General features: G+C 36.8%; 1 protein-coding gene across 1 annotated transcript in view; it reads left to right on the top strand.

Annotated features, from left to right (window-relative positions):
* MAP4K5 (mitogen-activated protein kinase kinase kinase kinase 5) overlaps positions 1–19,422 on the top strand; it is a 113,554-nt gene extending 94,132 nt beyond the window's left edge. The window contains exons 28-33 of the mRNA XM_065940407.1: positions 2,106–2,283; positions 5,167–5,235; positions 7,905–7,997; positions 10,489–10,559; positions 15,081–15,136; positions 17,778–19,422. Of these exons, the coding sequence (XP_065796479.1) occupies positions 2,106–2,283; positions 5,167–5,235; positions 7,905–7,997; positions 10,489–10,559; positions 15,081–15,136; positions 17,778–17,865 (555 nt within the window). The 3' untranslated portion in view covers positions 17,866–19,422. The remainder of the gene's footprint in view (positions 1–2,105; positions 2,284–5,166; positions 5,236–7,904; positions 7,998–10,488; positions 10,560–15,080; positions 15,137–17,777) is intronic.
* The last annotated feature ends 4,835 nt before the right edge of the window (positions 19,423–24,257 follow it).

The following is a 24,257-nucleotide window of genomic DNA, read 5'->3' as shown; positions in this document are numbered from 1 at the left end:
TATTACTTTGTTTACATTTTCTTCTTTAGAAAACACTAATGTGTAATTGAACCTAAAATTGTAGAGTCCCATTGCTACCAGCCAGGATCATGTTTATAGTTATTTATAGGTATTTATTTGGTTTAGGGGCTTTTGTGTTCTTAAGACTTTAAAGATTTCATCTTTATTTTATGTTAATAAACTTCTAGAAATAACACATTCATAAAGAAGAATGTGGCCAATTCTCTAAAACATATGTTTATAGAAAACTGATCCTCATCCTAATCATTTAGATGTAGTCATTTTTTTTAATATGATATTGTGTTTCAGGTATAGAGCAAAATGTTCAGTTGTGTATTTCTTTTTTCACATTATTTTCATTATAGATTATTAAAGGTATTAAATATAGGCCCCATGTTACACAATAAATCCTTATTGCATATGTATTTTTGTATAGTAGTTTGAACATGTAGATTCTGTACTTCTTCTTTTTTTTTTTTTATTTATTTATTTTTTTGACTATAAGTATTATTTTATTAGTTGGAGGCCAATCACTTCACAACATTTCAGTGGGTTTTGTCATACATTGACATGAATGAGCCATATAGTTACACGTATTCCCCATCCCGATCCCCCCTCCCACCTCCCTCTCCACCCGACTCCTCAGGGTCCTCCCAGTGCACCAGGCCCAAGCACTTGACTCATGCATCCCACCTGGGCTGGTGGTCTGTTTCACCATAGATAATATACATGCTGTTCTTTCAAAACATCCCACCCTCACGTTCTCCCCCAGAGTTCAAAAGTCTGTTCTGTACTTCTGTGTCTCTTTTTCTGTTTTGCATATAGGGTTATCGCTACCATCTATCTACTTCTTATTTATCCATTCCCCACTCCCTTCCTTCTTTGTTTTTTATGTCTGTCTGTTTCTGTTTTGTATATAGATTCATTTGTATTATTTTTTAGATTCCACATATAAGTGATATTGTGTATTATTTGTCCGACTTGCTTGACTAAGCATGATATTGTCTAGGTCCATCCATGTTGCTGCAATGGCAGCGTTTCATTCTTTTTATGGCTGAATAATACTCCATTGACTATATACAGCACGTCTTATGCCAGTCATCTGTTGATGTGCACTTGGATTGTTCCCATGCCTTGGCTGTTATAGATGGTGCTGCTGTGAATGCTGGGGTGCATGTATCTTTTCAAATTAGTTTCATATTTTCCAGGATATTCCCAGGAGTAGGATTGCAGGATCATATGAAAGCTCACCTTTCTGTTTTTTAAGGAACCTCCATACTGTTCTCCATAGTGACTGCACCAATTTACATTCCTACCAGTAGTGTAGGAGTGTTCTCTTTCCTCCAAACCCTCCCCAGCATTTATTATTTCTAGACTTTTTAATAGTGGCCATTAACAATTGGTGTGAGGTGGTACCTCATTGTAGTTTTGATATGTATTTCTCTAATAATCAGCTGTTTTGAGCATCTTTTCATGTGCCTAGTAGCCATCTGTATGTCCTCTTTGGGGAAATGTCTGTTTAGGTCTTCTGCCCATTTTTGATTGGGTTTTTTATTTTTTTGATATTGAGTTATATGAACTGTATGTGTACTTTGGAAATTAAGCCCTTGTTCATATCATTTACAAATATTTTCTCCCATTCTGTACATTTCCTTTTTTGGTTTTATTTATGGTTTCCTTTGCTATGCAAAAGCTTTTAAGTTTGATTAGGTCCTACTTGTTTATTTTTATTTTTTTAATTTATTTATTTGACTTAGAAGACTGATCTAAGAAAATATTGCTACAATTTTTGTGAGTCTTTAAGCTATTTTGAGTTTATTTTTGTATATGGTAAGAGGGAGTGTTCTAACCTCATTGATTTACATGAGGCTGTCCCACTTTCATAATGCTGCTTTGTCGTAGATTAGTTGACCATAGGTCTGTGGATTTATTTCTAGGCTCTCTATTCTGTTCCATTGATCTGTATGTCTGTTTTTGTGCCAGTAAGAGGGAGTCATTTCTTAGACTCAGATCAATCGAAAAAATGAAAGCCTTTCTGTTGAATTTATTCAGCAACAGAATGAATGAAGAGATTATTTCTAAATTATGCTCCTTTTTTCTTGCAGCACTTTGATTTTCCTTTGCCAAGTCCTTTGAATGTTTTTGAAATGCTGGTAATACCAGAACAGGAATATCCTATGGTCTGTGTAGCTATTAGCAAAGGCACCGAATTAAATCAGGTAGTTCAGTTTGAGACAATCAACTTGAACTCTGCATCCTCATGGTTTACAGAAATTGGTGCTGGTAAGTGTTTTTTACTTTATGTTAAAGTATTAATGCTTTTGTCTATAGAAGAAGCAGAACAGGTTCAACCTGCATGGGCTTTCTAATAGTTTCCCAAGTAAGTGCAGAGGATCATGTACATATAGTTTATGATCTCTGTTTGCCAGAGGCAATTTGATACATACAAAGTGTTGTTACCAAGAAAAATTTTAATGATTCCCAGCATTTAAAAGTCTTAGTTGTTGTCAGTTAATATTTGGACTTACTAAATAAATAAGTTTTCTAAGATAGTTTTCAGATTTTATCAACTTCTCATGCAAAGAAATTTACTTTTTTAAAAATCAGTTTTTCTCCCTACACTTCCTAAAATCATTGAGTCTAGTACTTTTCAGACTTAAATAGAAGCTTCGCATGTGTGGCCTCCAAGCATTACCATTTAAAGTTACAGGGAATATAATATCTCTTGCATTTTCTGAGAATGGTTTGTTAGCCTAGAATTTTATCAAACATGTCTCAGTGAAAGCTCTGAAAAGATTGGGAAGTTTATTTTCAAACTTTAAAATTGGAACAAATCAGTCAAGAATTTATTAAAAATTAGTAAAATGAAGGTCTTCATTTTGCCCATTTACTGTTTTTGTTGTACTAGTGTATTGTCACCCCAGGTTTACAAGCCATTTCTACATATGAAATCAAGCAAGCTTTAGTTACAGCTATTTCATTACTGACCCCTTTTTATCACCTTGAGAAGAAGTCTATTATAAGTTATCATAAGTTTTTATTAAGTATCTTTGGCTTTTGATCATCTTTAGGCTAAATTATAAGAACTCTTTATACATCCCAGCTATTGAAGTTAATGTAGAACTACACTAATGTCACTTTCAGAATAAGAATCAGTATGACCTCACTAGCGTTCTAGTAAATGTTTAACAACAGACTCTTGGGGTGCAAAGAAGCCTCGTTTATAGCAGTTGCCTGTATATTCTGTGGTATAAATGTTCTCACCACAGCTAGTTTCAAAATACCAACTTAATGTCATCTGACTTGCAAAATTTCTGAAAATTTATCAGTCCAGTACAAGCCAGTTCCAGCATGCCTTGGACTATTATCACTGTCTTTGTGCACCTGGTCATAATTTCCAGTAGAATAAAATAGGCATATATTCTTTACCCTCCCCCTATCCTCCCCACCCCCCACCCCCAGCACTCATTTTTCTTTCTAATTTGTTAATGCTTTTGGTTGAGTTAGATGCATACCTTCATGGTATAGCTAACAGGAAGGTGCAAATGGCCTTGTTTTATTATCGTGAAATATAAGCAAGCCAAATAGAAATGTGTTCCTATTAGATACTTACTACTAAAAAGAAGGGTTATAGGTTCTGTTCATTTTAAAACCAAGATCTTGTTTGGCAGGCAGCCCCAACTTGTTTATAAGTTGTTCATATATAATAATAATATAGAGAAAGTTATTTCATATGACTATTTAATGTAAGTGTTGCAAACCACTTTCTTTTGTATGTTGTGTTAGGAGGTTAAATTGTTTAAGGCTGGGCATTCAATGAGTCCTTTTGTGCATTTGCAGGGGTGAGGGGTTGTTTGCCTTTTAATGCCAGAGGCATACTGTTCTATACACTTATAACACAGTCTAGGCTAAAATTACAGCAGACCCAAAATTACTTCCCAAGGAGAGCTAGAATTCTGAGAGTATACATTCAAATCACCCTAAAGCAGAGATTGTCCTTATTAGGTTTCTCCACTTTCACAAATGATTGCTAATCATTTCCAGCTATGTTGATTACTGAGACCATACCTTGACTTGACAACAGTTTCAACAATTAAAATGAACTCCTACTCCAAGACTCTCTTAGTCTTATTTTGATTAATTGTTGCAGTATCCTTTTCTACAAGAATGGTGCTTAGTAATTACCATCAGCACATAATAACTGTATGTTGAATAAATATGTGAACATAAATTTATTGAGAAAAGCTATTTTTTTTTTTTTTTTGGAATATTGCCTGAGAAACACCACCTTACCAATTCTGTACATCTGGATTCTTCACTATGTATGGATTTTGGAAGGTCCACAAATACCTCAAAATAGTGTGTAAGATTTTGTGTGTATGCTCAGGTGGGCAGTTTTTAAGAGAAAGGATCTATCGGTTTTCCCAAAAGATGTAGTTAAGAATGAATGCTCTAAATAATCTAAAATCTTTGCATAGTTTCACCTAAACCATTCACACAATCTGAGTGGCTAAAATAGTTTTACCAAAAATGTTTTGCAAAAATGTCATCACTTATATTAGCAGATGTTTATCAGCAAAGTAATGAAAGTTGCTTCCTGCAAAGATACTGTTGACAGTATTGTTTATTATGTCAACTGGTGTTCTGTTAATAAAGGAACTCCAACCTACACTCACACCCCAGTAACCACAAAAATTGCTCTCTGATCATAGTTTCATTAATACTTTTGCTTTTTCTGAATTACTGACATGTTATTTTTTTATCTCAGAGACACTGTGACCCACCTGATTGATTTTGTTTTCATAGTCTCATTGGCTACTATAAAATGCAGAGCAAAATCTAATCACTGTATAACATGCATCTTACTTCCTTCCCCATATTTACCATTTGCTTCATTTTATTTTTGTAATACACCTTTCTGGAACTAGCCAAGGTATTAATTAAATATAATATTGATCCTTTCTCAGTTAGCCTTGCTTAAGACTTTGTTTTTTAAATTGACTTAAATACGTTTTTTGAGAAGATAATTGCAAAATATAATTTTCGTGTTAAACTTCAAAGGCTAGTTTAAAATCATAGAAAAAAAATCAGAATTTGTGTTTCTTTTCTAAGTTCTGATTTTTAAAGCATATTATATAACTGTAACCTTTTTTCTTTTCCCCCAAGGCAACCAACAGTTAGATTCCATTCACGTAACACAGTTGGAGAGAGATACTGTTTTAGTGTGTTTGGACAGTAAGTACTATTTTAAAGCTTATTCTGCTCTGGAGATGGGGGCACTGCTGAAAAAAAAAAATAAAGTTTATTCTAAGTATACTACTTGATATAACATACCTTTTCATGAACTAGATTCTAGTAGAATCAGTAGAGTAGATTTTGAATTTTCCACCTTAAGTAGCCGTGTTTTATTGATGAAAAATGTAAATTAGTTACATATATGGTAATTAATTGATCTGTTTGTCAATACTGTCCTCTGTGACCGTTTTCTTTATTTTGTTTGGCCGACTTGGAGACATTGTATAGTCGACCCTCTGTATCCATGGGTTCCACATCCTTTTATCAACCATAGATTGAAAATATTCAGAAAAAAATTCTAGAAAGCTCAAAAAAACAAACCTGAATTTGATGAGTGCCTCACAACTATTTACACAGCTTTTGTATTGTGTTAATGTATTGTAAGTAATCCAGGACCTACTGCATAGCACAGGGAACTATACTCAATATTATGTATAACCTATAAGGGAAAAGAATCTGAAAATAATATATATATATGTAGATATATATATACCCCCACACGCATAAGTGGGCTTCCCCCGTGGCTCAGTGGTAAAGAATCTGCCTGCAGTGAAGGAGAGGCAGGAGATGCCTGTTCGATCCTTGGGTCGGGAAGATCTCCTGGAGGAGGGCATGGCAACCCACTCCAGTATTCTTGCCTTGAAAATCCCATGGGCAGAGGAGCCTGGTGGGCTGCAGTCCATGGGGTTGCAAAGAGCTGGACACGACTGAAGTGACTGAGCATACATATACACGTTCATATAACTGAATCGGTGTGCCGTACACCTGAAACTCACACAATATTGTAAATCAGATATATTTCAATAAAAAATACTCTAAAATATTAAACTCTATGGAGAGATATGTATTGGTTATATGCAAACACTAGGCCATTTTATATAAGGGACTCGAGCACCAGTGGATTTTGATCTCCTTGAGGGGTACAGGAACCAATCCCCTGTGGATACCAAGGGACAACGATATTAAAACAGTTTGCCATAATCTTGGGGTAAAATTCTGTATAAACTATTCTGAGACTTTTTTTGTAAATCATTGTAATTAATGAAAAAATAGAAGATTATACTAATATGATCACTTATATAACATAAACTTTTAGAATCCTGTCAGTGTAATATTCTAATGTACAAATAGATTTGAGATCTTTACCTGTACTTGTAATTCTTTTAATGTAGGGAGAGATGTTATTGATAGATGTATATTGTGCTATATGTGCAGTGGAGAAGCAGAAAAACTTTAACAAGTTTTTTCAGTTTTTCAAATGAAGCACTCTAATTCCTAAAACATAGTTTCTTTACTTGAATGCAATGAATCCTGCAAATGAAATTCGCCCAGACTTGGAATTATATTTGAAACTTGGCAATATTCTCTGTAGTTTGATTCATTCCAGTATTTGAAAAGTATTAAAGCTTCCTTTTGATATTTAGGGTTATTTTTTAAATTGTTCCACTACTGAATTTGCCATATTTTTGTCTTAATTTCTCTTCTCTAAAGCATTCCCTTGTGGATTTGCCTTATAGACTCATAAAGATCATCTAATATTATAGATAAGTAAACCAAATCCCACAATGTTTCCTTTGCCCATTATCCCTTAAGTACTTTTGATTCTTTGAATACTGATGAGATTGGAGTGTTTTTTTGGTTACTTTTAAATGAATTCAGTGAATTCTTTTTTACTCAAAACAAGTAGAAAGCTCAGTACTGATTAATCAAATAAAAAGATGATCAAAATTTAATTGTAATAATGTTTAACCTTTAACATTAAACCCCTAAATACCTTCTGAGCCATCCAAAGATAATAAATCGTACTTAGCTTTCATTTTGTTCATTTATGTATTTTGTCAAAAAAAAATTTAAACCTTTGATTAACTAAGCCTTCCATTTCCCAGTTATTCATGGTAAATGGAAAGTTGACTTTCTTCAGTTGTTTTTTTTTTTTTCTTAAGGGAGCAGAAAAAGTTATTTGTCAACTATACAGCATAAAGCAGTTTTACCAAGCCACAATAGAGATAGGCCTATAATCACAAATCATGATAGACAAATGAGGAAGTACTGCAGAGAGAAAATATCTTTCAAGTCAGAGATGGTTAAATTAAGAAACAAATGGACAAAAGGGAAATAGAATTATTTACAGATACTGTGTATCCCACAGTTTACTTACAAAGAAATTGACTCTTGAAAGTACCATCTTTTCATCCCTTGTACTTCTGTAGAATGTTAATTACATACTAAAGTTAAGAATTACTACTATATTACTTATACGTTATGTAATTTGTAAGGGGGAAAAATCAGCTCATATTGCTGAATATTTAGGCACCAAGGTAACCACTATTAAAGAAACACTGCACTTTAAAAAAATCAGAATGTAAGTGTTCAATAACTTAAAAAAAAATAGTAATGGAACTGCATTTACAAAGGAGGCCTTACTTGTATAGAACATATCAATGACAGTTTTTCACTGAGCATGCTTGAATCAAAGAGAAGTAATTTAACTTTATTAAGGTAAGGTAAGGTATATCCATGTAAAATATCCATGTAAAATCCATATATCAAGTTACATTTATTTTAACAAATTTGTATTTCCAGTCTTGACTTGTTTTTTCTTTTCTAAGAATTTGTAAAAATTGTAAATCTACAAGGAAAACTAAAATCAAGTAAGAAACTGGCCTCTGAGCTAAGTTTTGATTTTCGCATTGAATCTGTAGGTAAGTCTCCTTTTTAAAATAATGCATTTAGACAGCTTGGTTTTTTTATCCTTTTGTTCTTAGGGGTTACCTAGACCAGCACTGTCTCATAGAAATTGATTTGGTATAGAAATGTTCTCTGTGTTCGTAAATACAGTAGTCATTACCATACTTGTTAAGTACTTAAAGCGTGGCTGGTGCTACATTTTAATTTTTTTAATTTTAATTAATCTAAAATTTGATGTAAGTAGCCACACATGGCTTGTTCATATCATATTAGACAGTGCAGATCTGGACCATAATAATCTTTTTTTTTTTTCATAATAATCTTTTATTGTTGTTTCTTGAATATTTAAGACATGAAATCATTTCTTAAATTTCTGTATATTGTTCCTTTTGCTGCATCAAGTAAATTATACTTCTTCCAGTTCTTTCCAAATCATGAAGGTATTTGTGTGATGTGATTAACAGTGTTAGAATTCTTTGCCTTGTAAGATTCTGGTTGGTGTGTGTTGATGGTTTTGCTTTTAGGTCTATTTAAATATAAATAGCTAGTTTCCCACAGAATCTGGAAAATACTACTATGGCATTTGAATTTACTTTCTTGTCAATGAGTGTTTAACTCTGTAATATCATTGATTTTATGATAAAAAAATTATTATTTTTGCATTCTTACTGATTAATGTCAGTAAGTATTTTCCTCAGGGGTAATAGGACTTATGAAAAAATACTGTAGGTGGGAACATTTTGAATAGTTTATAATATGGTTCTACCATAAGTCAAAAACAGTTAATCAAAATTGATTTTTATTTAGGCCAAAAAAATGTGTATTTTAAGGTTAAGTATATATAACTTTTTAAAACATGTTTCTCACTATTTAGAAAATTTTCTGTTTATTCTTAATATTTTAATGTTTTCTCAAATGCAGTTTTAAACCTATCTCAAAGTGTATTTATCCCTCTAGGTAAACATCTCACATATAAATACTTTGCTTATGATTGGAAATTTTAATTTTCTTAAGTGAAAAACCTAAACTTTCTGTAGATGCTATGACAAAAGGAATTTTGGAAATAGTTTCTTCTTTTACGCCTTTGTATTCTGGATATTGCATACTAGTTCCTAAGATTTAATATTTTCAATAGAGATTCCAACATATAGATCTTTAGATTCTCTTAATTTTAACTGAAACACACTTGTATCTCAGCTTTCTCATATGTGCCAGATGTTTTAGGAAATTTTAGTTGTTCTACAAAAGTTTGTTCCTCCTAGGCTACAATCTCTTCTTTCCAATGAATCTTGGAATAATTTCAAGGATCCTCCTAGGGAAAAAGAGTCCCTTTAAGTCACCTTTTAAAAATAGAACCAGTATCTGTTTTTTCATTTCATGGTTAGTGAAATTTGTATGACTTGTCACTGTAAAATTATGTTTATTGAGCTAAATTATGTCTCCAGAATATTCTTACATTAACTTTCTACGGAGTCAGTATTCAGTAAGAGGTGTGATAAATTTCAATCACTTTCTCTCATCACCTTGCCTGGTACAGGGCATATGGCTAACTCTTCAACAATTAGCTTGGTTCTTTTCCTCATTCTTACTCCCTCTGTTTGTAAACCACAAGTGACCCCGTATGTGTGCCTCAGTGGGTCCAGACTGTGCTTGGCACCAGGCAAGACACAGCAATGGACAAGGCACGGGGAGAACAGGCTTCCGTCCAGCCTGCAGCCACCTCAGGGAGTCGTGGGAGACGGATGAGGAGCAGGAGGGGACATAGCATGTCATGGGGTGGCCACACTTTGGGCCCTGCTAAAGTGGGTCATTACTGAATCCAAAGCCATCAAGAAGGTGAGCAAGCTTGGCTCAGCTCTGTGAACACCCTTGTAGGCAGCAAGTCCTACGAGCCCAGGGCATGTTCCAGGGGGCTCCAGAGGCCTGATGGGGCTGGGGCAAGAGTGGGGAATATTGTAGCTGAGAGCGCCTAGCCCCTCCAATAAGAATTGGTTCACAGATCAAAAATACTCAATGTGCGGTTAGATTTTGAGACAGGGTTATTTTTGAAAATTAATTTTGTATTAGGGAAAATGTGAGCATAAATAAAAGATGCTTCCTTAATAGCTACTTCTAAATATATGGTAGTATTTAAATAATCAGGTGTTTTATCCAAAAAAAGCAATTATATGTTCTTATTTTTTTGTTTACCCTTATAAGACAAAAGATAGTATATGAAAGAAAAATTAATGTGCTGATATCCACTCATTAGAAGTTAGCCCATTTTTAAATAAATGCCTGTTATAATATATCTTAAGACAACTTCTGTGACACTGCCTCAATACATTATTTGAGCTTTGGCATGTCTTAGCCACAAAAATGTTGGGAACTAATGGTCTAGACAGTGGAATTTTGCACCAAACACCAAGTAACCTTACATTATCATTGATTAAAAACAGTCAAGGAAAATGAATAATGCAGTACTCTGTGCCTTATTTTAGTCCTGTTCTCCCTTATCCTTTTTAGTATGCCTTCAAGACAGTGTATTGGCTTTCTGGAAACATGGAATGCAGGGTAAAAGCTTCAAATCGGATGAGGTAAGATTTCTCAAATTATCTCCAGTGATTCTCACTAAAGATTTTAAATGTTGAAATATTCATTTTATGCATTTTCTCCCTGAACCCACATTGCTATGTTTAGTGCCTTTAGTGCCAGTAGAACAAAATTGCTAGTATTTTCCCTTCAAAAAATGTCCAGTTTTGTATTTATTGTATTCTCAGTGGCCAAAGGAATAGTCAAACACGAGTTTACACAATTGCAGTCCTCTTATTTGTAATTTATAAATATGGTCGCTAAGCTTACTAAACTTTTCTAAAGGTAATAAGCCTTCTCCATAGTCTATAAATGTAGAGCTTCTTTTTTAATATTATATTTAGAATTCTAAGTTAATATGTATTGAATTACAGGACTAAGGAAAATCTAAGAAAATTAGCCCACTTACTAAATATTTATTGCTTACCAAATACATTTAGGATGCTGTTATTATTAGAGCATTGAAGACATAATATAATTATGAATAATGTCAAACCCTTGTAATATCTATGTTCCAGGCACTTTACAAATATTAGTTTAGTGAAGGCAAGTAGGATAGTAGGATTTTTAAGTACCATTCAAAGTATGATTGGGCTTCCCTGGTGGCTCAGATAGTAAAGAATCCACCTGTAATGTGGGAGACCTGGATTCTATCCCTGGGTTGGAAAGATCCCCTGGAGGAAGGCATGGCAGAGTAAGGTTAGATACTGTTCATATTCCCCATTTTACAGGCAGAGAGAAGTTAAGTAACTTAATGAGAGTTACAGAGCTAGTTCAGTGGCAGAGCCTAGACGGTGAGTGAGTGAAGTCGCTCAGTCGTGTCCAACTCTGCGACCCCATGGGCTGTAGCCTACCAGGATCCTCTGTCCGTGGGATTTTCCAGGCAAGGGTACTAGAGTGCGTTGCCATTTCCTTCTACAGCGGATCAAACCCAGGTCTCCCACCCTGTAAACAGATGCTTTACCATCTGAGCCACCAGGGAAACCATGTAGATGGTGAAGGGTTTCCAAAAATCACTTCTACTGAGATCATCAGGATACATTTCATGTAGGAGATGGGACTTAGGCTCCCCCCTTGAGAGATTAATTCTAGCAAAGAGGTTTCCCATTTGTGTGAGTACCTATGTAGTTCTGTTACACCAAGGTCTCACACATTTATGGACTTACAACTATTTCCACCTCTTACATGAATTCAGAATTAGAATGCTTCCAAGTAAAAATGACATAAATCAGCTGTCTTCAGTTTATCTAGTTACTGACCTGTGTCACTAAATGTCACCAAACCCCTGCATTTAATGAAGCCTACAGTCCTATTTACTGCCATAAGATTGATTGTCCTTAAGTGCTGTTTTCATTGTGTCAGTCCTGTGGTTAGAAATCTGTAGAATATACTTCACTATCAGTTCAGTTCAGTTGCTCAGTCATGTCCGACTCGTTACGACCCCATGGACTGCAGGACGCCAGGCCTCCCTGTCCGTCAGCAACTCCCGGAGCCTACCCAAACCATTGAGTCAGTGATGTCATCCAACCATCTCATCCTCTGTCGTCCCGTTCTCCTCCCACCTTCAATCTTTCCCAGCATCAGGGTCTTTTCCAGTGAGTCAGTTCTTCACATCAGGTGGCCTAAGTGTTGGAGTTTCAGCTTCAACATCAGTCCTTCCAATGAACATTCAGGACTGATTTCCTTTAGAATGGACTGGTTGGGTCTCCTTGCAGTCCAAGGGACTCTCAAGAGTCTTCTCCAACGCCACAGTTCAAAAGCATCAATTCTTCGCCGCTCAGCTTTCTTTACAGTCCAACTCTCACATCCATACATGACTACTGGAAAAACCATAACCTTGACTAGATGGACCTTTGTTGGCAGAGTAATGTCTCTGCTTTTTAATATGCTGTCTAGGTTGGCCATAACTTCTCTTCCAAGGAGTAAGTGTCTTTTTATTTCATGGCTGCAATCACCATCTGCAGTGATTTTGGAGCCCAAGAAAATAAAGTCTGCCACTGTTTCCACTGTTTCTCCATCTATTTGCCGTGAAGTGATGGGACCAGATGCCATGATCTTAGTTTTCTGAATGTTGAGCTTTAAGCCAACTTTTTCACTCTCCTCTTTCACTTTCATCAAGAGGCTCTTTAGTTCTTCTTCACTTTCTGCCATAAGGGTGGTCTCATCTGCATATCTGAGGTTATTGATATTTCTCCCGGCAATCTTGATTCCAGCTTGTGCTTCATCCAGCCCAGCATTTCTCATGATGTACTCGGCATATAAGTTAAATAAGCAGGGTGACAATATACAGCCTTGACGTACTCCTTTTCCTATTTGGAACCAGTCTGTTGTTCCATGTCCAATTCTAACTGTTGCTCCCTGACCTGCATACAGAGAAAAGAAAGCTTTCCGCAGTGATCAGTGCAAAAAAATAGAGGAAAACAATACAGTGCAAAAGACTAGAGATCTCTTCAAGAAAATTAGAGATACCAAGGGAACATTTCATGCAAAGATGGACTCAATAAAGGACAGAATTGGTATGGACCTAACAGAAAGACGATATTAAGAAGAGGTGGCAAGAATACACAGAAGAACTATACAAAAAAGATCTTCATGACCCAGATAACCATGATGGTTATGATCACTCACCTCAAGCCAGACATCCTGGAATGCGAAGTCAAGTGGGCCTTAGGAAGCATCACTACGAACAATGCTAGTGGAGGTGATGGAATTCCAGTTGAGCTATTTCAAATCCTTAAAAGGTGATGCTGTGAAAGTGCTGCACTCAATGTGCCAGCAAATTTGGAAAACTCAGCAGTGGCCAGAGGACTGGAAAAGGTCAGTTTTCAACCCAGTCCCTAAGAAAGGCAATGCCACAGAATGCTCAAGACTACAGCAACAGTTGCACTCATCTCACACGCTAGCAAAGTAATGCTCAAAATTGTCCAAGACAGGCTTCAACAATACATGAACCATGAACTTCCAGATGTTCAAGCTGGATTTAGAAAAGTCAGGGGAACCAGAGGTCAAATTGTCAACATCCACTGGATCATCGAAAAGCAAGAGAGTTCCAGAAAAACATCTATTTCTGCTTTTTTGACTATGCCAAAGCCTTTGACTGTGTAGATCACAGTAAACTGGAAAATTCCTAAAGAGATGGGAATACTTCATTATATCAGGTGTGAATTCTGCTTCTTCTGTTACATCATCTTGCTTACCTTTTTCTTTCTTGTTTTGTTCTCATCCTTCAATTTGGGCCTAGCTGGAATAATCATAATATAATATTCAGCCACTCCAGTCCACAATGATTGGAACATTTCTGAACTTCATACTCTGAAAATCAGCTCCACCTAGTATAGCACCAGATATATTTTCTGATTCAAGTTCATTAGTTCCAGGGCTTGCCTGGTGGCTCATTGGTAAAGAATCCACCTGCCAGTGCAGGAGACACGGGTTCAATCCCTGATCTGGGGAGATCCCACATTCCACGGAGCAGCTAAGCCCATGAGCCACAACTACTGAACCTGTGCTCTAGAGCCTGCGAGCCACAACCACTGAGCCCACATGTGGCAACCCCTAAAGCCCGCATGCTCTAGAACCCATGCTCCAAAACAGAAGAAGCCACCACAATGAGAAGTCTGTGTAACTAGAGAGTAGCCCTCCATTCACCACAACTAGAGAAAAGCCCACACAACAGCAAAGACCCAGCACAGCCCCAAAAACGGAAATAAAATTTTTTTATTTTTAATATTTATTTTATATTTACATTGTCATAGTTTGGGTTCCTCCAAAAGCTGACCCTGAAACAAGGATCCAAGTGGCAAGTAATTTATTTGGGAGTAGATCCCAGAAAACAAGTGATAAAGTGAGGAATGTAAGATGGAGAAAGGCAAAAAGCCAACAAAAGCACAGTTAATAAATCCCATAGGGACTACTGAGGGACAGTGTGGGACATACCTCAGATTCAGCTCACTGTAAGGTGGGGATGCAAGTGTGTTTATACACCAACTGCTGGGCCCTGTTAGTGAAGAGCTGCCCCCAGAAGTATAAACTGCCCACACTTTGGAATAGTAACTGTGCATGTCTGAGCACTTTCTTTAGTTTTGGAGAAGACAAAGCAGAGGAATACCACTGGTACACAGACGTAAGACACTGGTGCATGGGAATGTCTGTCGGAGCTCTGCTGAAATCAGGTGGGCCCTGGGACGCCACCTCAAGCATCTGCACTGTAGGGGCTGTGCAGCCTAGCAGACTTATATTCAAATCTTGGATCTCCCAAGTTACATTAGTTCTCTGAGTCTTTAATAATATGGGAATGATAATACATATCATAAAGAGTTCTAAGTAAAGTGCCTGGCGCATACCCCATACATATTGATTTGTTTCTAATAGCAGTCCAGAAAACTTAGTAAAATTTTTTCCTTTTGAAGAATTGAATCTAAAAAACTATCATTCTGGTCAATAATTGCTCTAGCTAAATGATTTTTAAATTATTATTTAAATAATATGGGGAATAAGATACTACTGATGGGTATTTTCTCTCATAGGTTACCCAGGAGATTTCAGATGAAACAAGAGTTTTCCGCTTATTAGGATCAGACAGGTAATAGTTTGGTTGTTTTATTACCAAAGGAGTTCAGCAATTGTATTTTTACTTGCACTGTCACCTCTGATTGTATTTCAAACAAAACTTTTTTTTTCAATATATGTATTTTCTTAAAGGAAAGTTGGTTTATAATATTTATACAGGTTTCATGTATGCAGCTGTGTATCTCTAGTTCTGTGCTCTTCGGTGCGCTCACCACCAGAAGCTGCGTTTCCTTCCGTCACCATACAGTTGATCCCCTTTACCTGTTTCGCTCTCCCACCATCCCTACCTCTTCCCTCTGGTTGCCACTCTGTATTTACACGTTTGTTTTTGTTTGGTGTTTTCATTTATTTTTGTGTATGTTAAATGAAACTCTTAGAGGCCTCAGAATCTTAGAGAAATTTCCCTGTATCTTGATTGAGAGAGAAATATTTTAGTCAGTCAGTTAAGGAAGCTTTTTTTATTAGTGTGTGAGGATCATGATTCTAGAGATAGTTATACTCAGCCAAGACAGAATGTGTTAACATAGATATTTATGTCCCTAGTTGCATGATATATTTGTTGGTCTTTTGTTTTTATCATTTCTTCCTGGCATGTTAACTTCTGTTAAATGTTACTACATAAATCCAACAGAATGTGCACCTTGTGACTTTAACTTTATATATCAGAAGATATTTGAGTCAGTCTCTGAGCTCGTTCTAAAGCAGAAGGAATTACGTGTTCTTTGTGATCAAAATGAAAGATAAGTTTCAAAACTATGCCCTCTTATGAAAAAAATTTATAGTTTTTGTTCTTCAGAATCTATATTGTATACCTCTGCAATGAGTAAAATACTCATTTTCCCACCAAGAGTTGTTAACTGCAGCAAAAGATCAAGAACCTCTGGTCTTCAAGTTCAGTCTAGTCACATCATTGCTTAAATATTATACACTTAAGGAAAGAGGGAAGAATTGGAGTTATACCTCCATAAAAATTTTAAAGACACTTTTGTAAGGAGGAAAAGGATTTTTGGGAAATGACAGCTACCTTAGTAGTAAAGGCAAGTCCACAGAGCATGACAACCTAGTAACTAGTTCTGCAAAAAAGAAATTTGAGGACCACATGGTAAATGACGCTAGAATGGGAGGCTCTTCGCTTCTCTGAAAGGAAGGGCTGACAGAAGAACTGTAAATCATCCAGTGATCCTGGCACTCCGGTAAAATATGGTAAGAGAAAATTCCTTTTCATAGAAGAAAGGCATCAGAAGGCATTTCTTATAGTTACTTGTTTCCTTCCAACTCCTTCCCGTAAAATTTTCTCTTTCATCTATTGCCTTTTTTGTCTATTCTATATTGTTTTTCCATTTTCTGTCACTGTTTGCCCTAAAAAACTACTTTTCTCAGACCATTGCCTTGTTCTGGTTATCTTCTTACTTGGGCATCTCCTTGATTTTAAGATATGTATCTTAACCATAGTTTTTGTTTTGTCTTAATTTTTAAAGAGATTTGTTAAACTATATTGTTTAAATACAGGTATTAAAAAATAAATAAAAAAAAATATAGGTATTAGTGTCTAGGAGGAAAGAAAACTCACTGTAGAATATTAATAATGGGTAGTTGAATTATGGGTAATTTTATTTCCCCCCCCCTTTTTTTATAATGCATAATTCAAGTATATATTACTTTTCTGTTGTTTTCATTTAAAAGGTAATAATATGCTAGGTGTAGGAAATTCCTGCACTAGAAAAATGCAAGTATTATGCAACTCCCCCCTCCCATTTCCCTTTCTAGACTTTTTTTTTCTGCATGGGCATATTATTTTGTTCTCAAACCTATCTTCCTACAGTTTAGAACCTATGATATGACACTTGATGGGTTTTTGGGTTTTCTTCCTATTGGTCCTTTCATTGAACTCTTTCCCTGCCCTTGTTCCAGGGACAAGGGAGATGGCCCCACTTCATAGTATTTAAAACTATTCTTTTCAGATATCTTAAAGAACAGTGTGAGTAGGTATCTCTTAAAATTCTATTTTATTCTCTTAACCCTTCCTCCAGCCCCTTCTTGTTCATGTATATTCTAAAGCTTTATTATACTTTTGTTTACATGTATGAGTAAGCAAATTTGTTTTTGGTTAGAATAAGATGAGACTATCCTGAAACGTTTTCAATATTTTTGATAGCTCAGTTGGTAAGGAATCCTCCAGCAATGCAGGAGACTCCAGTTTGATTCCTGGGCCAGGAAGATCCGCTGGAGAAAGGATAGGCTACCCACTCCAGTATTCTTGGGCTTCCCTTGTGGCTTAGCTTGGTAAAGGATCTGCTGCAGTGCAGGAGACCTGGGTTCGATCCCTGGGTTGGGAAGATCCCCTGGAGAAGGGAAAGGCTACCCATGCCAGTATTCTGGCCTGGAGAATTCCATGGACTATAGGGGGACACAAAGAGTCGGACACAACTGAGCGACTTGCACTTTCACTTTCACTTTCATAAATCCATCAATTCTTATTCAGTTTTGTTTTTAAGCTATAAAACATAAAGCTCAATTTGACTATGTATCTATGATCTCTGTAATCTTGTGTGAACATGAACAATGATATTCCTCTCTTCCAGTTTGATGTTAGTATTTGAAGATTAAATCTCTGTTCTTACTCTAACGAGACTTTTGTTTTGATTTAATTGCAGGGTTGTTGTTTTGGAAAGTAGACCAACAGAAAATCCTACTGCACACAGCAATCTTTACATCTTGGCTGGACATGAAAATAGTTACTAAGCAACAGAAACTGGTCTCAAATGACAAGAAAATGAATATACTCCACTGAAAGGAAAAATATCTTGAGGAAATTCAGTACAAACTATACTATGATTTGCTTTAATTGTTATGAGTTATATCTCAAATGATCTGTACTTTAAGGTAGGATTCAATATTTTCTGTAGCTGGAAACAGCTATTCTATCTCTTGCCACTGTGTGGTGGTTTTTTTCAAGTTTGCTTAATAAAAGCTATGAGACAAATAGTCCTTTAGTTCCAGGAAACACAGTCTTTTAAAAAAAAATAATGTTTGTAACAAGGGTGCCATTGATATTTTTAGGTAACAACTTGTGATTATCTTCAGAGAGGTAAATTTAGTGACAGTTTTCTCATTTTATACTATGTTTTATTCCTTCTTAATGAAGCATAATTTGATAAAGAAATTATCAGATAAGCCTTTCACTTTTACATTGGCCATTCTGTACGTTTTTGTAAAATAGAATATTTAATCCTTATTTATTAATCTCTTGCTGGAGTGGTGTAATGTATCTAACTTTTAGTAAAGGAGGGTTGCAGAGCAGCTTAAATTTTTTTATAATGTGTAAAAATTTTGTTTACCTTTTAAGACTAGTACTTTAAGGGGTTAAAGGCTGTGTTTGGAGGTTCAGTACATACATGCAATTTTATTTAACACAAGTATTTTGTAATATAATATTATCCAGAATTGCCTTAAAAGGGAGTTTTTTGTTTTCAACTACATATAGTTGTAGGGGATCATACAGAAGATAATGATGATGGTCAAAATATTGTTAGAAGGAGTGTATCTGTCTAGATGTGCCTACTGTGTGTATGTATTCTTGACAAGCAGTATAATATACCTGTGATTTTTTTTTACATTAGGGATAATGCATAAGAAATTAATCTTCATATATATTACCATCCCTAATGTAGAGGGGAAAAGTATTTAACTGCCCGTGATATGTATTTTACATATACTATGCCAGAGGAGAAAATGTAAAGCAACTACACATGTATTCTTCAGTTTTTTACCATACATAGATCTTCATTTTGAGTAGGTTTAAGAAAAAAATCTTTAAGTGAAATTTAATTCCTGATGGGATAGTATAAAATAAGTATTACAAAAACTAGCATTCTAAAGATAAGAAAGGATAGGGCCATTCTTGAGTTTTCTTCCTTTCTGCTATTGTTAATATTCGAAATTAAAGCATCACATTGGTACCTATTATCTTAATACGTTTAACAGTTACCTTGGAGATGATGAACAAGGGGTTAGTAGTAACAAACTATGGATTCTTTTTGAGCAGGTCTTTGAGAGGAAGACAGTGTAACTATCTCATTCAGGCTGTAATGATCCTATATAGTAGGTATGATCATCATCTCCATTTTTCAGATGAGGAAATAAGGGGTTAGCGAGGTTGAGATTTACCCAGTTCACACAGCAAGTTAGTGATTGAGCCAGACCATGAGTCTTGTGACTCTGTTCTTTTTGCTATGCAATATGCAAACAATAAAATGTTATGCAAATGAAATATATAAAGTTTTGTCCTTTTAAAATGTATATATGATTTCAGTAAGTGTGTCACTGTTTATTTTGGGCATGTTAAATGGGGCCTCTGGACTGAAGGACACTGGATACAATAGATGTCAGGGAGTCCTACTCAAAGCAAATAGTCATGGTGTGTTTACAAAGACCATCATCCTCCTCTCTGAATCCTGGCTGCTAGATCTTCCCATCCAACAATATTGGAAGAGTCTTCTCTGTGCCATCTGACCAGCGCAAGTGAAAAGACCTGAATAGATCCTGACATCAGAGGTGTCCTGGCTGAACTGCCCAGCTGGATAACTCTACAGTGAAAATCATAGTTAATGTGCACAGCACCCCACACATGCATCCAGACTTGCAGTTATTCTTTTAGTTCCATGCTATTAAATATGATTAAACAACCAGGAGTTATGAAACATCCAAAGAAGCCTCTTACATGAGAGAGAGAACAATTAGGGAAAAAGCACCTAAAGGCAACAGACTATGAAGAAAGAAAAAAATGTCAAAAGAAAAAGTATCCTTGGAAAGATGAATTTGCAACTATGAATCAGGAGTAGGTATAAAAAGGAGCTTTCAAAAAACAGAGGTATGGCCAGACTCTTCCAGACCCTGCAAACACCTCTCTCTCTCTCTCTCTCTCTCTCTCTCTCTCTCTCTCTTTACTTTGCCCTAAGGGGAATCTTCCCCGGGGAAGGACCCCGGGGGAAATACCCACAATTCGGGCCATGGGGAGCCGTGGGGACCGGGAGAAAACTCGGCCAAGAGGGGTTCTTCGCGTGCCCGGGCAAATCTGTGGTGGCATGGAAAGCTATTATTGCAGGAGCTGGAGCTGTGTAACTTCTTGTGATGGGCCCCGGGAATGGGACGTAGGAAACAGATTTGGCAGCCCCGAGTGTGGCTCAATCCCCAGGGCCAAGTACCTCAGATACAGGCGCAATTTAACCAAGCTTCACTATCTCTGCAAGGCCAAGGGCTTTCCTCCCTACGAGCCGCTGTAGATGCAGTCAGTCACTTAGAGAAGTGTTTGACTTCCTTGTCTGAGGTGGTCTTGCAGAATAAGAGAGGATTAGACTTGATTTTTCTTCAACAGGGTAGGGTCTGCGAGGTTCTGGGAAAAGAATGTTGTTTCTATGCAGACCATACAAGAGTGGTAAGAGAATCTATGGCAAAAGTGAGAGAGGGACTGGCACAATGAAAGAGAGAACGGGAAGCCCAGCAGAGATGGCTTGAGTCTTGGTTTCAACACTCCCCCTGGCTGACTACCTTAATTTCCACCCTCCTGGGTCCACTTATAGTGTCAGTAGCCCAAGATGGAAAAGAGGAAGATTCCTCTACTTGAATAACAGACAGGGGGGAATGTGAGGCGAGCAGAAGTAACACAGCTTAGATTAGGAGTAGGCCTTCCTACTTGGTAAGAATATCAGGCCACCTGGATACAACCAATTAGCTTTCGCTTAACACTGACCGCTGTTTGCCAATTAGGAAATTAGGAACGGGGCGGAAACCCCCAGGAAAGTCCCGCCCGTGCGAAAGTTTTGACCAATGAAATTGCTTTGCAAACTTGTAACCAATCTGCTTAAACCAACTACCATGTTGAGCATGTGCTCACCCTATAAATTTGTGTAACAGCTTGGGCTCGAGGCTCTCTGACCCACACCACTGCGTTGGTTGCGGCAGAGAGTCCTGGCTGGAGTCAGTAATAAACTTTGCTTTCTGCGAGTTGCATCGTCAAAAAAAAAAAAAAAACAAAAAAAAACAGAGGTATTAGAAAAAATGAATAGCATTGCTGAATAATTCAATATATGATTTAGAATATACAGTTGAAGAAATTTCTCAGGAAATAAAAATAAAATATGGAGAAAAAAACTTAATTTTTAACAGCCCTGGAGTCCCGATATTCAATCTCCCAGAGTTCCGAAAAGAACAGAGAAAACAGGGACTCAGTGGAGTATTTCAAGAAATAATTCCAGTACTAAAGAACTTCATATTTTAGATGGAAAGAATAATACAGAGGATGAAAAAAAAGTCTATTATGAAATTTCAGGCACTTTGGGGTCAAAGAGAAGATAGGTTTCCAAAGAAAAAGGGCAGGTCAAATACCAAGAAGTAAGAATCAGAATGGCTTAAAACTTCAACAGAAGCAGTGCCTTCAAAATTCTGAAAGAAATTTCCAACCTAAAGTTCTGGATCCAGATAAACTGTTAATCAAACCTAAGGGGAAAATGAAGACATTTTTATTTGTACAAGGTCTCACAAACTTTACCTCTCATATGGTCTTTCTCAAAAAACCATAAAGGATATGTTTCATAAAAATAAGGGCACAAATCAAACAAAATGAAGACATGAGGTGTAAAGACTGGGATTCAGCACAAGAGAGAGACAAAGGCTGTCTCCGGATGATGATGAGATAGCCAAGGATGACACCACGCCAGCCATACAGAACACAGTGAAGCGTGTCAGAAGCTCCCACAGAGACTTTTTCAGAAAGAGTAATAAACTACCTGGTGCATCTCCCAGAGCCCAAAAAAATCAGAGTGAGGGACTTGCGACATTGAAATGGAGAAAGAGGAAGGGTCAACACAAAGGTGCATTGTTGAGGTCATTGCTGTGTAGACAGTGGCAGCTTGATTCCACCAGGTCTTCTGTGAAGCTCTGTTGATAGTTCAGCAATTGTCTGCTGAAAGACAAGTGGCTGGACTGTTTTCTTGACTCTTCCTCACTAGTTGAATTGCTGCCAGGGCATTACCTCCTGAAGTACACCATTGTAGCTGGCCATGTGGGCTCCTTGGCTGTCAGAGAATGCCCTGAGGTAGAAAAATGGAAGAGTACGAGATAAATCTGAGCTCAGATAGAACTATCCACTGCCTCTATGGCTGAAATCAGAAACGGGTTCAATTCAGTTCAGTCGCTCAGTCACGTCCGACTCTTTGTGACCCCATGGACTGCAGCACGCCAGGCTTCCCTGTCCTTCACCAACTCCCAGAGCTTGCTCAAACTCATGCCCATCGAGTCGGTAATACCAGTCAACCATCTCATCCTCTGTCGTCCCCTTCTCCTCCCACCTTCAATCTTTCCCAGTATCAGGGTCTTTTCCAATGAGTCATTTCTTCACATCAGGTGGCCAAAATATTGGAGCTTCAGCTTCAGCATCAGTCCTTCCAATGAATTCAGGACTGATTTCCTTTAGGATTGACTAGTTTGATCTCCTTGCAGTCCAAGGGACTCTTAAGAGCCTTCTCCAAAACCACAGTTCAAAAGCATCAATTCTTCGGCGCTCAACTTTCTTTATGGTCCAACTCTCACACTCATCCATGACTACTGGAAAAACCATAGCTTTGACTCTACGGCTCTTTGTTGGCAAAGTAATGTCTCTGCTTTTAGGATTCAATCTGTGATGATATTATTTCTATGCAAAAACTTACCTAAGGTTAAAATCAAACCAAAAACTCCCAGGTATTAACTCCAGGAAAGCAAACTGTTATATCGGAAAGAAAATGTAAACCACTGTGACCAGTGGCTGAATGCCATAAGAATGTTAATGGTAAATAATAATCTAATCAAGTTTATATTAGATTGAGAGAGGATAATGGTGGTGTGGAGGTAAAATGGAACAGTGGGAAATCAACAGAAAATTAAGCAGCTTATTTAGTGACATGGAAATAAAATACTCTGCTAAAAAAGAAGGAAAAAGGTTTTTGAAGAGACATGAGGTAGGGGCATGCTTCTTTTTGGTGACAAACTTATAGGACTATTCAGTTATTTATGTGTGTGCCTACAGGTTTTTTTAATGTAAAAGAAATCTAAGTGAAAGCATGTTTCTGTTACATGACAAAAACAATATGAGCAAGCATACAAATTCAGCTTCCTATACTGTACCTTACACAGAGTGTGTGTGTATTAGTCACTCAGTCGTGTCCATTCAAGCCTCTGCAACCCCATAAACTTTAGCTCACCAGGCTCCTCTGTCCATGGGGATTCTCCAGGCAAGAATACTGGAGTAGGTTGCCATTCCCTTCTCCAGGGGAATCTTCCCAATCCCAGGGATTGAAGCCGGGTCTCCCATATGGCAGGCATCTGAACCACCAGGGAAGCCCTTACACATAGTAGGTATTCCATAAATATGGACTATGGCTAATGTATGCATGGTGTAGTAGAAGGCCAGTAATTGGGATAGAGGGTGGGAAACTGGTTAAGTAAATCTAGAAGGTCTTGTGACAGAAATCATTTTTATCTTTTTTTTTCTTTTTTCTTTTGGCTAAACCTCCTGTCCAGCCTTCTCACCCACTACTCCATTACGCACCTTGGAACACTGGCACATAGAGGTCATGATCATTCCACCTTCATTGCTTGACTCGTAATGGCTCTCCCATCTGAAATTATGATTTTTCACCAAAAATTTAAATTCTTTATTTCACTCAGGGCACTTGGTTTACTCCACACAAGCCCTAACTTTTACATGGCACTTCTGTTTATTTTCTGATTTCCAGAATTTCTACAGCATATGTAGGTTATACATCTCAACATAACACTCAGTTGTCATATACTGGCCAAACCCTTGTAGCACTAACTACTTACCTTAAGCAAATTATTCAACCTTTCCAAGCTTTCATCTCCTTATCTGTTGATTGGAAATCACAGTCACTTCATATGTTTGTTAGGAGGGTTAAGTGAGATCCTTGGCATTAAAGTTTCCTGCTTATGGGAAGGAAAAAAGAAAAAGCTGACTCCTCTGTTTTTCACCAGAAAGTTAGACATAAAGAGGCATTTTCATTCTTTAGTTATTCCTCTCAGTATGTCACACATTGGTAGACTTGTCATGGAGATCTTTAAATTCTGCTCTTTCAAGTTCC

The sequence above is a fragment of the Muntiacus reevesi genome, chromosome 7, assembly GCF_963930625.1.
Source record: "Muntiacus reevesi chromosome 7, mMunRee1.1, whole genome shotgun sequence".
Classification (NCBI taxonomy): domain Eukaryota; kingdom Metazoa; phylum Chordata; class Mammalia; order Artiodactyla; family Cervidae; genus Muntiacus; species Muntiacus reevesi.
Note: the sequence above shows the minus strand (reverse complement) of the source record. Positions and strands in the feature narration are given on the sequence as shown.